Genomic DNA, 14,685 nt, shown 5'->3' with positions numbered 1-14,685 from the left:
TCCTTTAATACTGAGAACAACAATAAAAAAAGACAAATGTAATTCAGGCTCTAGAATAGGATGAATTCATTTATTGAAGATCAAAAATGAACAACTTTGGAGGGAGATTCATACCTCTGATACCAAGCTGGACATGTGCTTTTTGGAGCATTTGAAGAACACTGACAGCTCTGTAATGCAGTCCTCATCAAGACGGTCAATCTTGAAATGTAAACAGTCAAGAAAAAAAAGTTAAGATATAATATAGTTAGAATGTTGTTCAATGCGTTAAGTTTGCAATGTACAAAATGCATTCTGTAACTTATATTTACTGGTAGATTAATGCATTAACACTATTGCAATATTACAAAACTTAAAATTGGTTCACTACATGCTGGAGGAACTCAGCAGGTCGGGCAGCATCCGTGGAAACGATCAATCAACATTTCAGGCCGACTCAGGACTCCGGGTTCCAGCCCGAAACGTTGACTGATCGTTTCCACGGATGCTGCCCGACCTGCTGAGTTCCTCCAGTGTGTTGTGAGTGTTGCTTTGACCCCAGCATCTGCAGAGTATTTTGTGTTTACTTAAAACTGGTTGTTTTGAAAGAGTACACAGAAACATTAAGGATCAGACATTACAAGTGGAAGTAACATTTTCCTTAGCTTCTTTATCTTGGGCCTTCACTATTTAAAAAAAAGTTACTTTAATACAACACAGATCTCTTGGTGCCCTCGTTTCATTGATGTCAAGACATAGCATATAGGAAAATATGCATATGATTTCAAGCCAGACTACAGAAAAATAGCTATAGATGAGATGATTCAATTTTGATTAAAGTATATAGATACTTATCTGTGTAAGCGGAACAAGTGCTACACATGCCCTTACACTTCCTCCCTTACCACCATTCAGGGCCCCAAACAGTCCTTCCAGGTGAGGCAACACTTCACCTGAGAGTCGACTGGGGTGATATACTGCATCCGGTGCTCCCGATGTGGCCTTTTATATATTGGTGAGACCCGACGCAGACTGGGAGACCGCTTTGCTGAACATCTACGCTCTGTCCGCCAAAGAAAGCAGGATCTCCCAGTGGCCACACATTTTAATTTCACATCCCATTCCCATTCTGACATGTCTATCCACGGCCTCTACTGTAAAGATGAAGCCACACTCAGGTTGAAGGAACAACACCTTATATTCCGTCTGGGTAGCCTCCAACCTGATGGCATGAACATCGACTTCTCTAACTTCCGCTAGGCCCCACCTCCCCCTCGTACCCCATCTGTTACTTATTTTTATGCACACATTCTTTCTCTCACTCTCCTTTTTCTCCCTCTGTCCCTCTGAATATACCTCTTGCCCATCCTCTGGGTCCCCCCCCCCTTGTCTTTCTTCCCGGACCTCCTGTCCCATGATCCTCTCGTATCCCCTTTTGCCAATCACTTGTCCAGCTCTTGGCTCTATCCCTCCCCCTCCTGTCTTCTCCTATCATTTTGGATCTCCCCCTCCCCCTCCAACTTTCAAATCCCTTACTCACTCTTCCTTCAGTTAGTCCTGACGAAGGGTCTCGGCCTGAAACGTCGACTGTACCTCTTCCTAGAGATGCTGCCTGGCCTGCTGCGTTCACCAGCAACTTTGATGTGTGTTGCTAGATACTAGGGCTACTTGTATCAGAATCAAACCTGTATTTGGTTCTAATGAAGTTTGATCAATAATCAAACTTGTGTAACAAGTTATCCTGCAAGAATAACTGCACTTTGTTTACTGACTTTATTTTCTGAATAATTTACTTCCTGTAAAACCCATTGGATGATTTCAATGTGAATATCTAAATTAACCCATCAAAATAAACCTTGCAACATCTGCAACCTTCTTCAATTTTCTGTCTACTTAGGTGTCTAACAGTTTTGTTTAACTATCATTATATCTGTTTTACACAAAGGGGAAGGAATTGGTATTCACTGTAAAATTGATCCAAATGGAAGTTTTGAGATCAACACTTTTAGGTCACAATAATATTTTGCAACAGTTACAATTTCTATAATCTCTTAGTCTCAACTGTTCCAGAAGTCTTTGGCAAATTTTACTCCTTATCTCAAATTTTTGGGCAGTCATTTGTGAATTCTGCAGAGCAAATGTTGATTACCCAAACAGCTTGTACTAAAAAATAATTTGCATGACAGCTTTGAGATGGCCCGCTTCCACAGTGAAAGGGAACATAAAATGTTACATTTCAAAATGATACAATATGCATAGAAATACACGTTTACCCAACACGGCAGCTTATAATTCTGATGATAATTACCCACCCTTTTATGATCTATATCATCTGCCTATCCAGTGTAACCTTGTACATTGGTTTTACTTCTTCAAACAATAACCCTAGAAGCAAATTTCACAGGTTCGGATCTCCATGAATTTTTTACTGCTTCTACCAGATCAATTTGCTTAACTGTGATCTACTGAAAGTAGTCTACAATCATAAGTAGTTTTATCTTTCATAATAAACCAAAACAAAATTAAGTGTAAAAAAATACTTGGAGCTTTCTTTTGTTTTTGAGTTTCCTCATTCTTGAATCTCAGTGAATACTGATACAAAATCAATCCCAAAGACTTGCTTAATTCAAATGACCTTCATTCAAAAGTTTTGGCACAAATTTAAATGCTACCATCTTCTTCTTCTTCATGTGCCTTGCATGTTACACGCTTGGGCAATCATGGCTTTCCACATCGAACGATCCCACGCAGCGTCAATGGTATCTCGCACACTTAGATCTGTCAGTTCTTTCACAGTGTCCGTATATTTTCTTCTTTGCCTTCCTCTTCTGCGTTTCCCAGGCATACGGCCTTGTAATGTAAGGCATTCTATTTCTCCCTTTCTGATGACATGGCCCAGGAATTTAAGTTTCCTCTCATTCGATGTTCTCATTAAAGATCTTTTTGTATGGGCATGTTGGAGTACTGTCTCATTAGTTACCCTATCTCTATATGATATTTTCAGCATTCTTCTAAGAAACCATATTTCAGTTGCTTCTAAGTTTCTTTGGAGTTCTGGTGTTATAGTCCATGATTCGGAAGCATACAGCAACATTGACCAGATGTAACATTTTAGTAGCCTAAACCTTGTTGTTATAGAAATGTGTCTGTTGGTAAAAATGGGTTTCAATTTTTGGAAGTTGGTTTTGGCAATGGCAATTCTTCTTTTTATTTCCACTTTACTTCTAGCATCTTGTGATATAAAGCTACCAAGGTAATTAAAGCGGGTTTTTTGTTCAATCTCTTGGTTAGCGATGAACAATTGGCAGTTGGGAGTATCCTGCTGGTTTGATATTACCACACATTTGGCTTTTTTTTATATATACAGTTGATGGTTAGACCAAAATCTGCACTTGTTTGTACTACTTGTCTAGGAGGTAGGTCTTCTGCAGCACTTGCAGAAGTATTGCCTGCATATCTTATACTGTTGATGTTAACACCTCCAATTTTTATCCCATCTAGGTCTTTTATTTCTCTGAGAATCATTTCACTATTAATTCTGGTGAGGCAACGCATCCCTGTCTAACTCCGCTTTGAATTTTAGTCCAACTGCTTATATTATCATCAATTTTTACTGCCGCCATTTGGTTCCAATATAAATTTTGAAGCAGTTGTTGGTCCCTTCCGTCAATGTTTAGTTTAGCGAGAATTTGAAATAATTTTTCATGTTGCACTTTGTCAAATGCTTCAGTGAAATCAATAAAACATAAAAAGACACAACTTTGATATTCAATTGCCCTTTTTGAAAGCAATCGTAGTATGAAAATTGGTTTCCTATCCTCAATAAATCCATATTGCAGTTTAGAAGTTTCTAGCCTTAACTTGTTTCTAATTTGACTCAGAACAATTCTCAACAAAATCTTTATTATGTGACTCATAAGACTGATTGTTCTATAATTTTTGCAGTCAATCGTTCCAGGAATTTTTGGCAGTTATAAATACCGATTTCAAGAAATTGTCAGGCAAATACACCAGATTCATATTTACCATTAAACAGTTCGAAAAGAATATCTATGCCCAGATCTTCTAGGGTTTGTATCATTTCCACTGAAATTTCATCAGGTCCATGCTGTTTCATGCTTTTCATTGCTTTAGTTATTTCTTCTTTGGTAATAGGTGGGCCGGAATTAGGGTGTTTAATATCTGGGTGTTCCTCTCTATTATCCTTAAACAGCTGCTCTGTATACCAAATCCACCTCTCACATACTTTATTTGGATCTGTTAGTATGGATCCGTCTACTGATCTTATGCATCCTGTAGAGGTGGTTTTCTTAACTCCAGCAATTTCCTTAAATTTTCTTGTGCATTTCTTTGCTGTTGTTAATATGGCCTTCTACTTCATTGCATTTTTGATTCAGCCATTCTTCCTTTGCAATATTGCACAATTGTCTGGTCTGTCTGTCTAGCTCTCTGTACGGCATTTCATTATTCTTCACTAACCTTCTTTGTTCCATCAGATCAAGAATTTCTTGGGTTATCTACCCCTTGTTGGTGTGTTGGATTTCTTGTACGGGGATTATCTCCTCTGCTGATTGTTGTATAGCATATTTAAATCTGTCCCAAATAGGTGTTGTTACATTTTCATTGAGGTGTTCTTCTGCAGCTGTCTTGAATTGTTGCTTAAGTATGCTATCTTTTTTAATATACCATCTACCTCAGTTTATTTGAAGCCAACAAGATTTCTTTAGGTGAGGTATGGATTCAAGCTCTCCCATAATGAAATGTTGTATCATTTTCTACATTTCAACTTTTGGTTTTGACTCTACACAATTCTGCATTCTATCTGGGATATAGATGCGGAAGATCATTATGTTTTAAAAAATAATTAACTGAAAACAATAAATCAAAATAGTGTACTTCATAGATATGAAGCATATAACCATGAAACAGGTTATTTAGTTCAACTAGTCCATGCAAATGCTTATGAACCACAGATCTCTTCCACTGTTCTTCTATTTTTTTATGATTTAAATTTTGAATTTTTTTACAAATTTTTCCCCGAACCCTTGAGTTAGTGTTGAAAATATATAAATCATAGTTTACAAAACATAAATTTATCCATAAAATAAAAAAATGGCAGAAATAAATATCAATATAATAGCCATGTGTGTTTATTTAGACCTCTAATAGCATAAAAGACTGCCATTCAGCAATATGCTTCACCACACATTCACCACTATTTCCCCCCCCCCAGGAAACCTAAATATTTGCCCCATTTTTGTTTATAATGTCCAATCTATCGAACTGTTTGTAAGACATGCGTTCAAAAGCTGCCACTTTGGCTTTCTGTGGTCCACTCCTGAAATGATGGTTTCCCCCCCCGCCCGCCCCCAACAAGTTCCTCCAACCTCTACATATAATTTGTCTTCTTATTATTATAGTTGTCTGGATCCAATTTTGAGAGTGTTTATCCCCAAGTAACCCAAGTGTGTTTTCCAAGACAAAAAGTCTGGGGCAGAAACGGAGTTGAATACCTGAAACTTCACCAATATAGTTATGTTTCATAATCCAAAATTCTTGAATTCTGGGACAGGACCAGAGTGCATGTACTAAGTTCCCTTTATCCACCTCACAGCACCTCACAGCACCAGAATTTAGGGGTATTTTTCCAACCCAAATCTATGTCACCTTGTTGGAGTCCAATAAAAACATTGTAGAGTCTTAAACTGAATAAGGTCTCTTGACATTGTTTTGACATTTTTGCAAATTTTGTCCCACTCCTTTGTCTCAAATGTCACAATCAGTTCTTTTTCCCATGCTCTTTAAGACCCAACAGAAATTTGTCCCCAGAGATTTGTGTTAAAGCTGAATAATATTGAGGCTTCATGACCTTTACCATATGCAGCCAGTACAGTAGACAGTATCGTAGCATCTTGTGGGGGTTGCTGTGTAGAACCAAAAGTTGTATGTAGCAAATGACGCAGTTGAAGATATCTCCAAAATTGTGACCTAGAGATATCGTACTGTTGGGTTAATTGATTAAAAGATTTTAAACTGTCACCATTATCAAGGTCTCCCAATTTAATTACACCTTTCCCTTGCTATTCCCTCCAGAAGAAAGGAGACTTATCAATACACAACTTTGGATTCATCCAGATACTCGAGGCTTCATTCAAATATGGATTAAATTTAAATAATCTGACTAGCTTATTCCAAAACAAATGCACATGCGATATAATTGGGTGAGACCGTGCCTCAGGAGGTAACTTGATAGACAAAATGGAGGGATGGGAGGAAGAGCAGAACTCTCAATACGATACCAAGGAGGCGCTCTCTCCGGAGGGAGAGACCAATGTGCTAAGTGCTTAAGAGTAAAGGCATAGTAATAGTATATTAACTTTGGCAAACCTAAGATCCGCCCCCCGCTTCAACTGGCAAATGTAATTTGTTAAAGTTTAAGCGTGGGCATTTACCATTCCAAATAAAAGTCTTAATTATTTTATCAGGTTGCTTAAAATGGGAGGACTTCCGGGTCATCAAGGGACTGGCGGTGTAGGGAAAGGTCTCTTGACAAAAAAGGTAAACTGCCCCAAAGTCGAAATTAAACAAATAGTTAGCATTATATATCAATAAAAGGGGCAAGGATGATGTCTAAGAACAAGAATAAAAAGTCTGCTCAGAAGGCTGATAAATACAAAGAGACACAGCAAGACGAGGGGCCCAGCTCCCCCACGGCTAGCCAGGACGGAGGTACTGAAGAAGAATCGGTGAATCTGACTTTGATTCTCAGAGAGATTCGTGAGTTCCGACAAGATAACAACAAACAGCTGGAAAATATTAAAGGAGAAATAGTAAAAATTAATTTGAGGTTAGATGAAGCTGAAGCGAGGATTGTAGGGACTGAGGAGAGGCTGCAAAACGCAGAGGAAGTGATAGCAGAAATGCTAAAGCTACAAGAGCAGCTCCAGTGGAAGGTAATAGACTAAGAAGGCCGCTCAAGGAGGGAAAATGTGAGGATCTACGGAGTTCCCGAAGGAACTGAAGGTAAACCCGGATTGATGATTCCCTTCATGGAGAAGCTGCTTACAGAGAACCTTGACATACCGGACGCAAAAGACCTACAGATAGAAAGGGCCCATCGTTCATTGGCACCACAGCCTCCGGCAGGTGCCCAGCCCAGATCGATTCTAGTCAGATTTCTCAGTTACACAACAAAGGAAGAGGTGCTTAAACTGGCATGGCAAAAGAAAGGTTTCATGTGGAGCAACTGTAAAATCAGCTTTGACCATGATTACGCACTGGGGATCCTTGCCAGACAGAAGGAATATGCGGAAACGCGGAGGGTCCTGAAGGAAAGCAACATCAGATTGCAGACCCTGTATCCAGCTCGGCTAAGAGTCTTTTACGATGAAGGGACAAAAACCTACACTACAGTGGAAGAGACAACGTTGGACCTGGCGGACCGGGGACTACCCATAAAAGTTATCACCCAATCGGAGTCGTTACTGGAGAGGATTCGGCAGAAGTCATGGCAGCCAGTGCGGCGAGGACACTCCATGCGAACTAGAGTGTCAAACTACAAGGAAAAGCTGCAAATATTTAGACGCAAACGCACAGAGAGTACAGATTAATTAAGAGAAATGACTGAAAAGAGTAAATCGGACTTAAAGGTAAAATGAAAGCTGGTAACTGAAAATAAACTAGGCGGAATAACTTGAATGATAGCAATATGGTCAAGACATAAATAGGAGAGAATTTTCTATGATTATTCACACTGCGGAGGGTCCTCTAACACAGACTGGAGATTGGGGTTAGCCCTCTGAACTGAGGCAGGTCGGTGTTCAGGCCTCACTGTTGGAAGTTAGGGAAAATTTTCAAATGTGATATGTTCAAAAATGTCTAGGATGTGGTTTTATGTTTTGGTTTACTGTTGAGAAGGGATTGCTTACTGTTTGGTTAGAAAAGGAGAGTGTCTTTTTTTCCTTATTAGAGGAAAATTGCAAATTGAACTGGTAAAAATAATTTTCTAATAATGTTAATGGGGTTTTGAATCCAATTAAGAGAAATAAGATTATGTCTAAATTGAAAAAAAGAGAGGGCACAAATAGCTTTCCTCCAGGAAACACATGAGCCAATCCGAACATGCAAAATTAAAAAGAATGGGCTTTAAGCATGTATTTTATTCATCATATAAATTGAGCCACAAAAGAGGGGTAGCTACTTTAATATCAAGTGCTCGTAATTATGAACATATTTCAGAGATTAAAGACAAGGATGGAGGATTTGTAAAAAGTAATGGAAGAATAGAAGGTACTGAAGTAATATTGTTGAATGTTTATGCTCCGCCAGGTTGTGAATGGTCATTCTCTCGACACATTTTTGACCTAATGGTCAATTCTTAAGGGGTAGTAATCTGTGGAGGGGATTTTAATATTAGTTTAAACCCTGCATTAGATTCTTCAGAATGGTTACTCAGAATAAACTTCTGACTAGGAAAGTGAATTCATTGATGGAGGAGTTGGGAATTATAGATGTGTGGAGGGAATTACACCCCACTAGTAAAGACTATACACATTACTCTTTCCCTCATTCAGCTTATTCAAGAATAGACTATTTTTTTAAATATTTAACACAGATAGACTCAGGATAAAAGACTGTAATATTGCAACAATTGATCTGTCTGATCATAGCCCAGTCTCTGTCTCTAATCCTGGAAAGGAAAATGAGGAAAACACTATGGAGGTTAAACTCACATATACTCAATAACCGGAAAGTAATGGCAAGATTAAGGGGAGAAATCAAATACCTAGACCTTAATGACACAGGAGAAACACCACCAGTGATTTTATAGGATACATTGAAAGCTGTACTGAGGGGAAAATTATTTCCATTACCACTCACATGAAAAAAATCAATGCACAAAAATTAGCAGACCTTCATGGAAAATTAAAACAACTTCAAGTTGTGGATAGCAACAAAATTAATTCTAATGTAAAACAGGAAATTAAGAAATTGCAAAGTGAAATTGATGATATTTATACATTGGAAACTCAAAGAAATTTTCTTTATCTGAGACAAACGAATTATGAAGTAGGAGGTAAACCAGCTGGATTATTAGCATATAAATTACGTAAACAACAAGCAGACAATACAATTCATAAAATAAAGAATCCAAAAATAAAGCTTGTGGAGAGTACAATAGGGAAAATTCAGGAGAGTTTTGAAACATATTATCGAGAGCTGTACTCTCAACCCCGGGCCTCCAATGAGCCCTATGTAGACACTTCCCTGAATTCTTTAGATCAACCCAAGCTCACAGATTTACAAAATGAATGCCTATTAGAACCAGTAACTGCCAAAGAACTGAACACCAGAAAGATTAAAGGCTGGAAAGTCTTCAGGTTCTGATGGGTATGAATGGTACAAATCACTGAAGTCCCCCATTATTACTTAACACCTTTAGTTGGATCTTACAGAGGAGAAATCCCACCTTCCTGGAGAGAAGCGATTATTTCATTATTCTTAAAGAGGGTAAAGATAAACTAGAATGTGGTAATTACCGGCCAGTCAGCGTTCTTAATTTGGATTACAAATTATTTACATCTATATTAGGGCGCAGACTGGAAAAGCTTCTACCTGGCCTCATCCACTTAGACCAGACTGGATTTATTCAACAAAGACAAACTCAGGACAACATGAGAACTTTACACATACTACAACAGGTTACTAAGAATGGGACAGAGACAATGGTAGTGGGATTAGATGCTTCAGTTAGTTGGGTATTCCTATACAGAGTGTTAAGAAGATTTGGCTTTCAAGAAAAGTTTATTAAAGTAATCCAGACTTTATATGACAGCCCTACAGCTAGAATTAAGATAAATGGGGACCTCCCTGACTCCTTTATTTTAGAGAGAAGAACTAGACAGGGATGCCCAATTTCTCCTCTCCTTTTTGCACTATACATTCAATCTCTTGCTCAACTAATAAGACAGAGTGAAATCGTAAAAGGTATCAAGATGGCAGGGATTGAACAGAAAGTGGCGTTATTCACAGATGATGTTTTAGTATGGCTGAGCGAACCAGAAAAATCATTTATAGGATTGTTTACGCTGTTGGATGAGTTCGGGAAAATATCAGGTTATAAAATTAATGTAAAGAAGACGCAGGTTATGTCCCTAAATTATACAACATCCAAAAAACTGCAGGATAGATATGATCTTAAGTGGGAAGCTAAATCATTAAAATATTTAGGAATAACCCTGCCAAATGATCTTTCAATGTTGTCACAGGTAAATTATGGGCCATTGATTTCAGAGATAAAAGCAGATATACATAGATGGAATCTTATCCCCTTAAGTTTAAATTCAAGAATAAATAGCATAAAAATGAATATTCTCCCTCAGTTACTTTATCTCTTCCGGACTTTACCTGTGGAGGTGGACGATAATCAATTCAGGGAATGGGACAAGTGGATTTCCCACTTTATCTGACAAGGAAAGAAACCTAGAATCCGATTTAACACCTTACAGTTAGGGAAGGAAGGAGGAGGTATGGCACTTCCTTGCTTGAGAAATTATTTTTATGCTTCACAGATAACCCCTCTGTTATATTGGTGTAATAGGGAATATAAGGCTAGATGGAAGGAAATAGAATTTGGATTGATTGACAGTTTTCCTCTACAGGCCTCAATAGCTGACAAAGGATTGATGGCCCAATTAGAAAAGTTTAAAAACAGCTGGATAAATCTCACATTAAAAGTATGGCAGAAAGTGGCTAATTCATGTGGAATTAATAACATCTTAAAACTTTTCAGATGCTGTGCATATGATACCGTATTTCTTCCCAGCAGAGGAGATAAAAGACTTGAACTATGGATAAAGAAAGGTCTTACAACCTACCTCTTATTCACACATAAAAGAGTATTACAAAGTTTTCAATCCCTGCAGGACAAACATGGCCTAGAACACAATGATTTTTTTTTTAAAAGTACCTTCAAGTATGACACTATATTAACCAGAGTTGTAGATATACAGACTTATCAACAGTAGAATTATAATTTTTCAAGATTCTGAATTCGGTTTACAGTTCAATACCAAGTAAATCAATTTCTCGATTATATAATGCCCTCTTTCATGCCAAAAATGAAAACACTTTGTATATTAAAGAGAAGTGGGAGAAAGAAGTGGGGTCGGTACTTCCAGAGGATGCTTGGGGGAAAATATGCAGCTTTTTGATTTGTCGAGAACATTGTTGGAAAAATATTATAAGATACTTCAAGACCCTATACCAGGAAAAATATAAAAGACACAAACGTGACGTGTTGGAGAAGGTGTGGCTCCAAGGAGGCAAATCATTTCCATGTTTTTTTGGGATTGCCCTAAATTAAGTTTATATTGGAAAGGCATTCACAGAACATTGGTTAAGGTATTTAAGACCCAGATACCTCTGAACTTTGAGACTCTCTATTTGGGGCATGTATTGTTTTTGGAACAGATATAAAGCTGCTGCAGGTCCTTTTAGTGGCAAGTAAGAAATCAATCACCAGAAAGTGGCCAAATCCAATATCATCTACATTAGAAGATTGGCATGAAATTATTTTGGAAATATCTAAAATGGAAAAGACGACTTACTCTCTGAGAATTCAAATAGAAAATTTTTTATCAAATTTGGAATAAATGGATTGAATTCATAACCCCAAAGTGAGCAGACTTTAGATGACTCTTCTAATCTGGTGAAACTTCTGAAATGCCTGCTTCGCTGCTGCTGCTACTGTGTGGTCCAGAATCTCCGGAGGAGAAGGCTCCGAGTCCTTGGCTTTGCTTGTTGCTCGACGGCCGGGGCGGAGTCGAAGCGCTCGGCAGAGGATGGTGCTCGGAGAGGCTGCGTCAGAGGGGCTGGTTGGAGGCTCGAAGTTTTCGGACGGAGTCCGCTGTGGTGGGGTGCTTCCAATGGTGCTGCATCGGCAAGTTTGCAGCGCTGGAGGTTCAGTGGCGAGGAGAGTTTCTCCCTTCTGCGCCTGTATGAGATGATGAGGATATCGGGACTTTGAGACTTTTTTTTTTAAACTGTGCCATGGTCTGCTCTTTATCAAATTATGGTATTGCTCTGCATTGTAACTATATGTTATAATTATGTGGTTTTGTAAGTTTTAGTCTTGGCTTGTCCTGTGTTTTCTTGTGATATCATTCTAGAGGAACGTTATATCATTTTTTTTTAAAATACATGCATTTCTAAATGACAATAAACAAGGACTGAGTGTCCTCATAATCTAATCTAATGGTTTATACTGCTTTCCTCATCAACATAATAATAGAGTTAACATAAGCATCCTTGGTTCGAATGTTTACTGTTCTTTTTTTTGGAAAACGGGAAATTAACACTAGTAAAGGATAAGATTTGGGAAAGGAAAAAAACATGATAAAATGAAGTAAATAAGTACATAGGGATTGGATAAATATGTTTGTGGGTAGGAGCAAACATGATGATTATGAAGACATGTAGTCCTCTTTTATTGTCATTTAGTAATGTATGCATTAAGAAATGATACATTATTTCCTCCAGTGTGATATCACAAAACACAGGACAAACCAAGACTGAAAAAACTGACAAAACCACATAATTATAACATATAGTTACAAACAGTGTAACCATACCATAACTTGACGAAGAAGTCCATGAGCACAGTAAAGTTCAAAGTTTCTCAAATGTCCCACATCTCACGCAGACGGGAGAAGGAAGAAAAACTCTCCCTGCCATGCCGACCACGGTCCGACTCTGAGTCATCCGAAAACTTCGAGCTCTGATCAGCTCTCCGACACAGAGTACTGAGCGCCATCTCTGTCCGAACGATTCGACCTCCTTCTCGGTAGCCAAAAGCAGGCAAGGCCGAGGATTTTGAGGCCTACCCTCCGAAAGATTCCTGGCCACACAGTGACGACAGCAGCGAACGTGCGTTTCAGAAATTTCTCCAGATGTTCCTCTGTGCTTTCACGTCAATTCTCCATCAAATCAGAATTGTCCACGGCTCCTATTTAACAGAAATGATATCATTTTTCACCGGAGGGCTGCGCACACGCAGTTAAGATATAAATACCTACGATGGAAGTTACACAGGGTTACATACAATATTTTGGACCAGAAAGAAATGGTCCAGAAGAGATATATGGAAATTATTATTAATCCACTATTATTACTTTTTTTTTACAACCATTATCAATACTTAGTCTAATAGAGTGGAATTACAACTGCACATAATTATCTATTTAAGTGCCTAATTACTTTTTATATCATCTCAATGTGTACTTGTGAATGTATAAATAATTATAGATCTATACATATATAAAAATTGAAAACGTTATACATGTAAAAAAAATGTTTGTATAATACTTGCGAATACCTTATCCAAATAAAAATAAAATTATATAACAAATTGCTTAAAGTGTTAATGGGATTTGAACTGGTAACGATTGGAACAGATAATTAACCTTTGGAATGCTATTCATTTTCGAGGCATTTACTTTTCCGGACATTGACAAATACAATGATGACCATCTGTCTACATCACATGAAATTCTCTGCAATAATGGATCAAAATTTACCTTTACTAAATCCTTCGGTTGGGGGGGAAAATTAATACCTAAATATCGTACACCCTTCTTTGGACATTGAAATTGGCCTGGGTAAAAAGCAGATGCAGGGCAATATGCAGTCAACGGTAGTGCTTTCGATTTTGTCCAATTAACCTTATAACCTGAGAATCTAGAGTAAGACTTTATAATGTTAAAAAGACATGGCACTGATTGACAAGGGTCCGACACAAATAATAAAATATCATCCGCATAAAGCATCAGTCTATGAACCTGTCCTCCCACAGATTTCTCTATAGAGTCCTCATTCTTTCTGATAGCTGCTGCCAGAGGCTCCAAAGCTAGACAGAACAACATTGGAGAAAGTGGGGAACCCTGTCGGGTACCCCTTTTAAGAAAGAAGCAAGGTGAAATGTAACCACTAGTTTGAACCGCTGCTTCAGGGTTATTATACAACAGTCTAAACTGTTCTTCTTTAACATGACCTTTCATTTCATTCCCTCAGGCATTTAAATTTCTTTTTACTACTCATCTCATCCACAATTCTATTAGCCACATTCCAGTCACTCCTTAGATAATGAAATTTTTCCAGAATATCCTATTGAATTTATTGATGCTACATTTCCCATATTCTCCTTATAAGAAAACAAGCTATCAGCCCAGAGTTTATACTGGCTCTCACAGCAAACCAATCAAATTTTACAACATACATAGTTCTCCACAAACTTTCCTCACTCACACGCCCATTAACTCCATCCTGACTCATCTACACGTGTAATTTACCACGTCTAATTAACCTACCAACAAGAATGTCTTTGGAATGTGAGAAGAAGCCAGAGTACCCAAAGAAAACCCATGCAGATACAGGGACAATGTGCAACTCTACACAGCCAGCATTAGAGGTTAGGATCAGATGTTGATTGCTGGAGCTGTGAAGTCCAGTCCAAGAAAATTTCACTAGCTTGGATAAGATTGACTAATTTCACTTGACTTTACAGAATCCATATTAGGAGACATAAAACACTAAAATAGCAATGGGATCTCAAGTAATAACCTATCAGATTTTCTTAAAGGTGTTTGCAGAAACAGAATATATACTTTTTATTTTTTTTATATAAATTGTTACATTTTGATTAGATGG

General features: G+C 37.9%; 1 protein-coding gene across 2 annotated transcripts in view; it reads right to left on the bottom strand.

Moving 5' to 3' along the window:
* Positions 1–14,685, bottom strand: part of melk (maternal embryonic leucine zipper kinase) — a 95,597-nt gene that overhangs the window by 32,457 nt on the left and 48,455 nt on the right. For both annotated transcript variants that reach the window (XM_063069221.1, XM_063069220.1), the window contains one exon: positions 115–201. In XM_063069221.1, coding sequence (XP_062925291.1) covers positions 115–201 — 87 coding nt within the window. The remainder of the gene's footprint in view (positions 1–114; positions 202–14,685) is intronic.

This window comes from Mobula hypostoma, chromosome 16, assembly GCF_963921235.1.
Source record: "Mobula hypostoma chromosome 16, sMobHyp1.1, whole genome shotgun sequence".
NCBI classification, from domain to species: domain Eukaryota; kingdom Metazoa; phylum Chordata; class Chondrichthyes; order Myliobatiformes; family Myliobatidae; genus Mobula; species Mobula hypostoma.
This window is presented reverse-complemented; position numbering and strand designations above follow the sequence as displayed.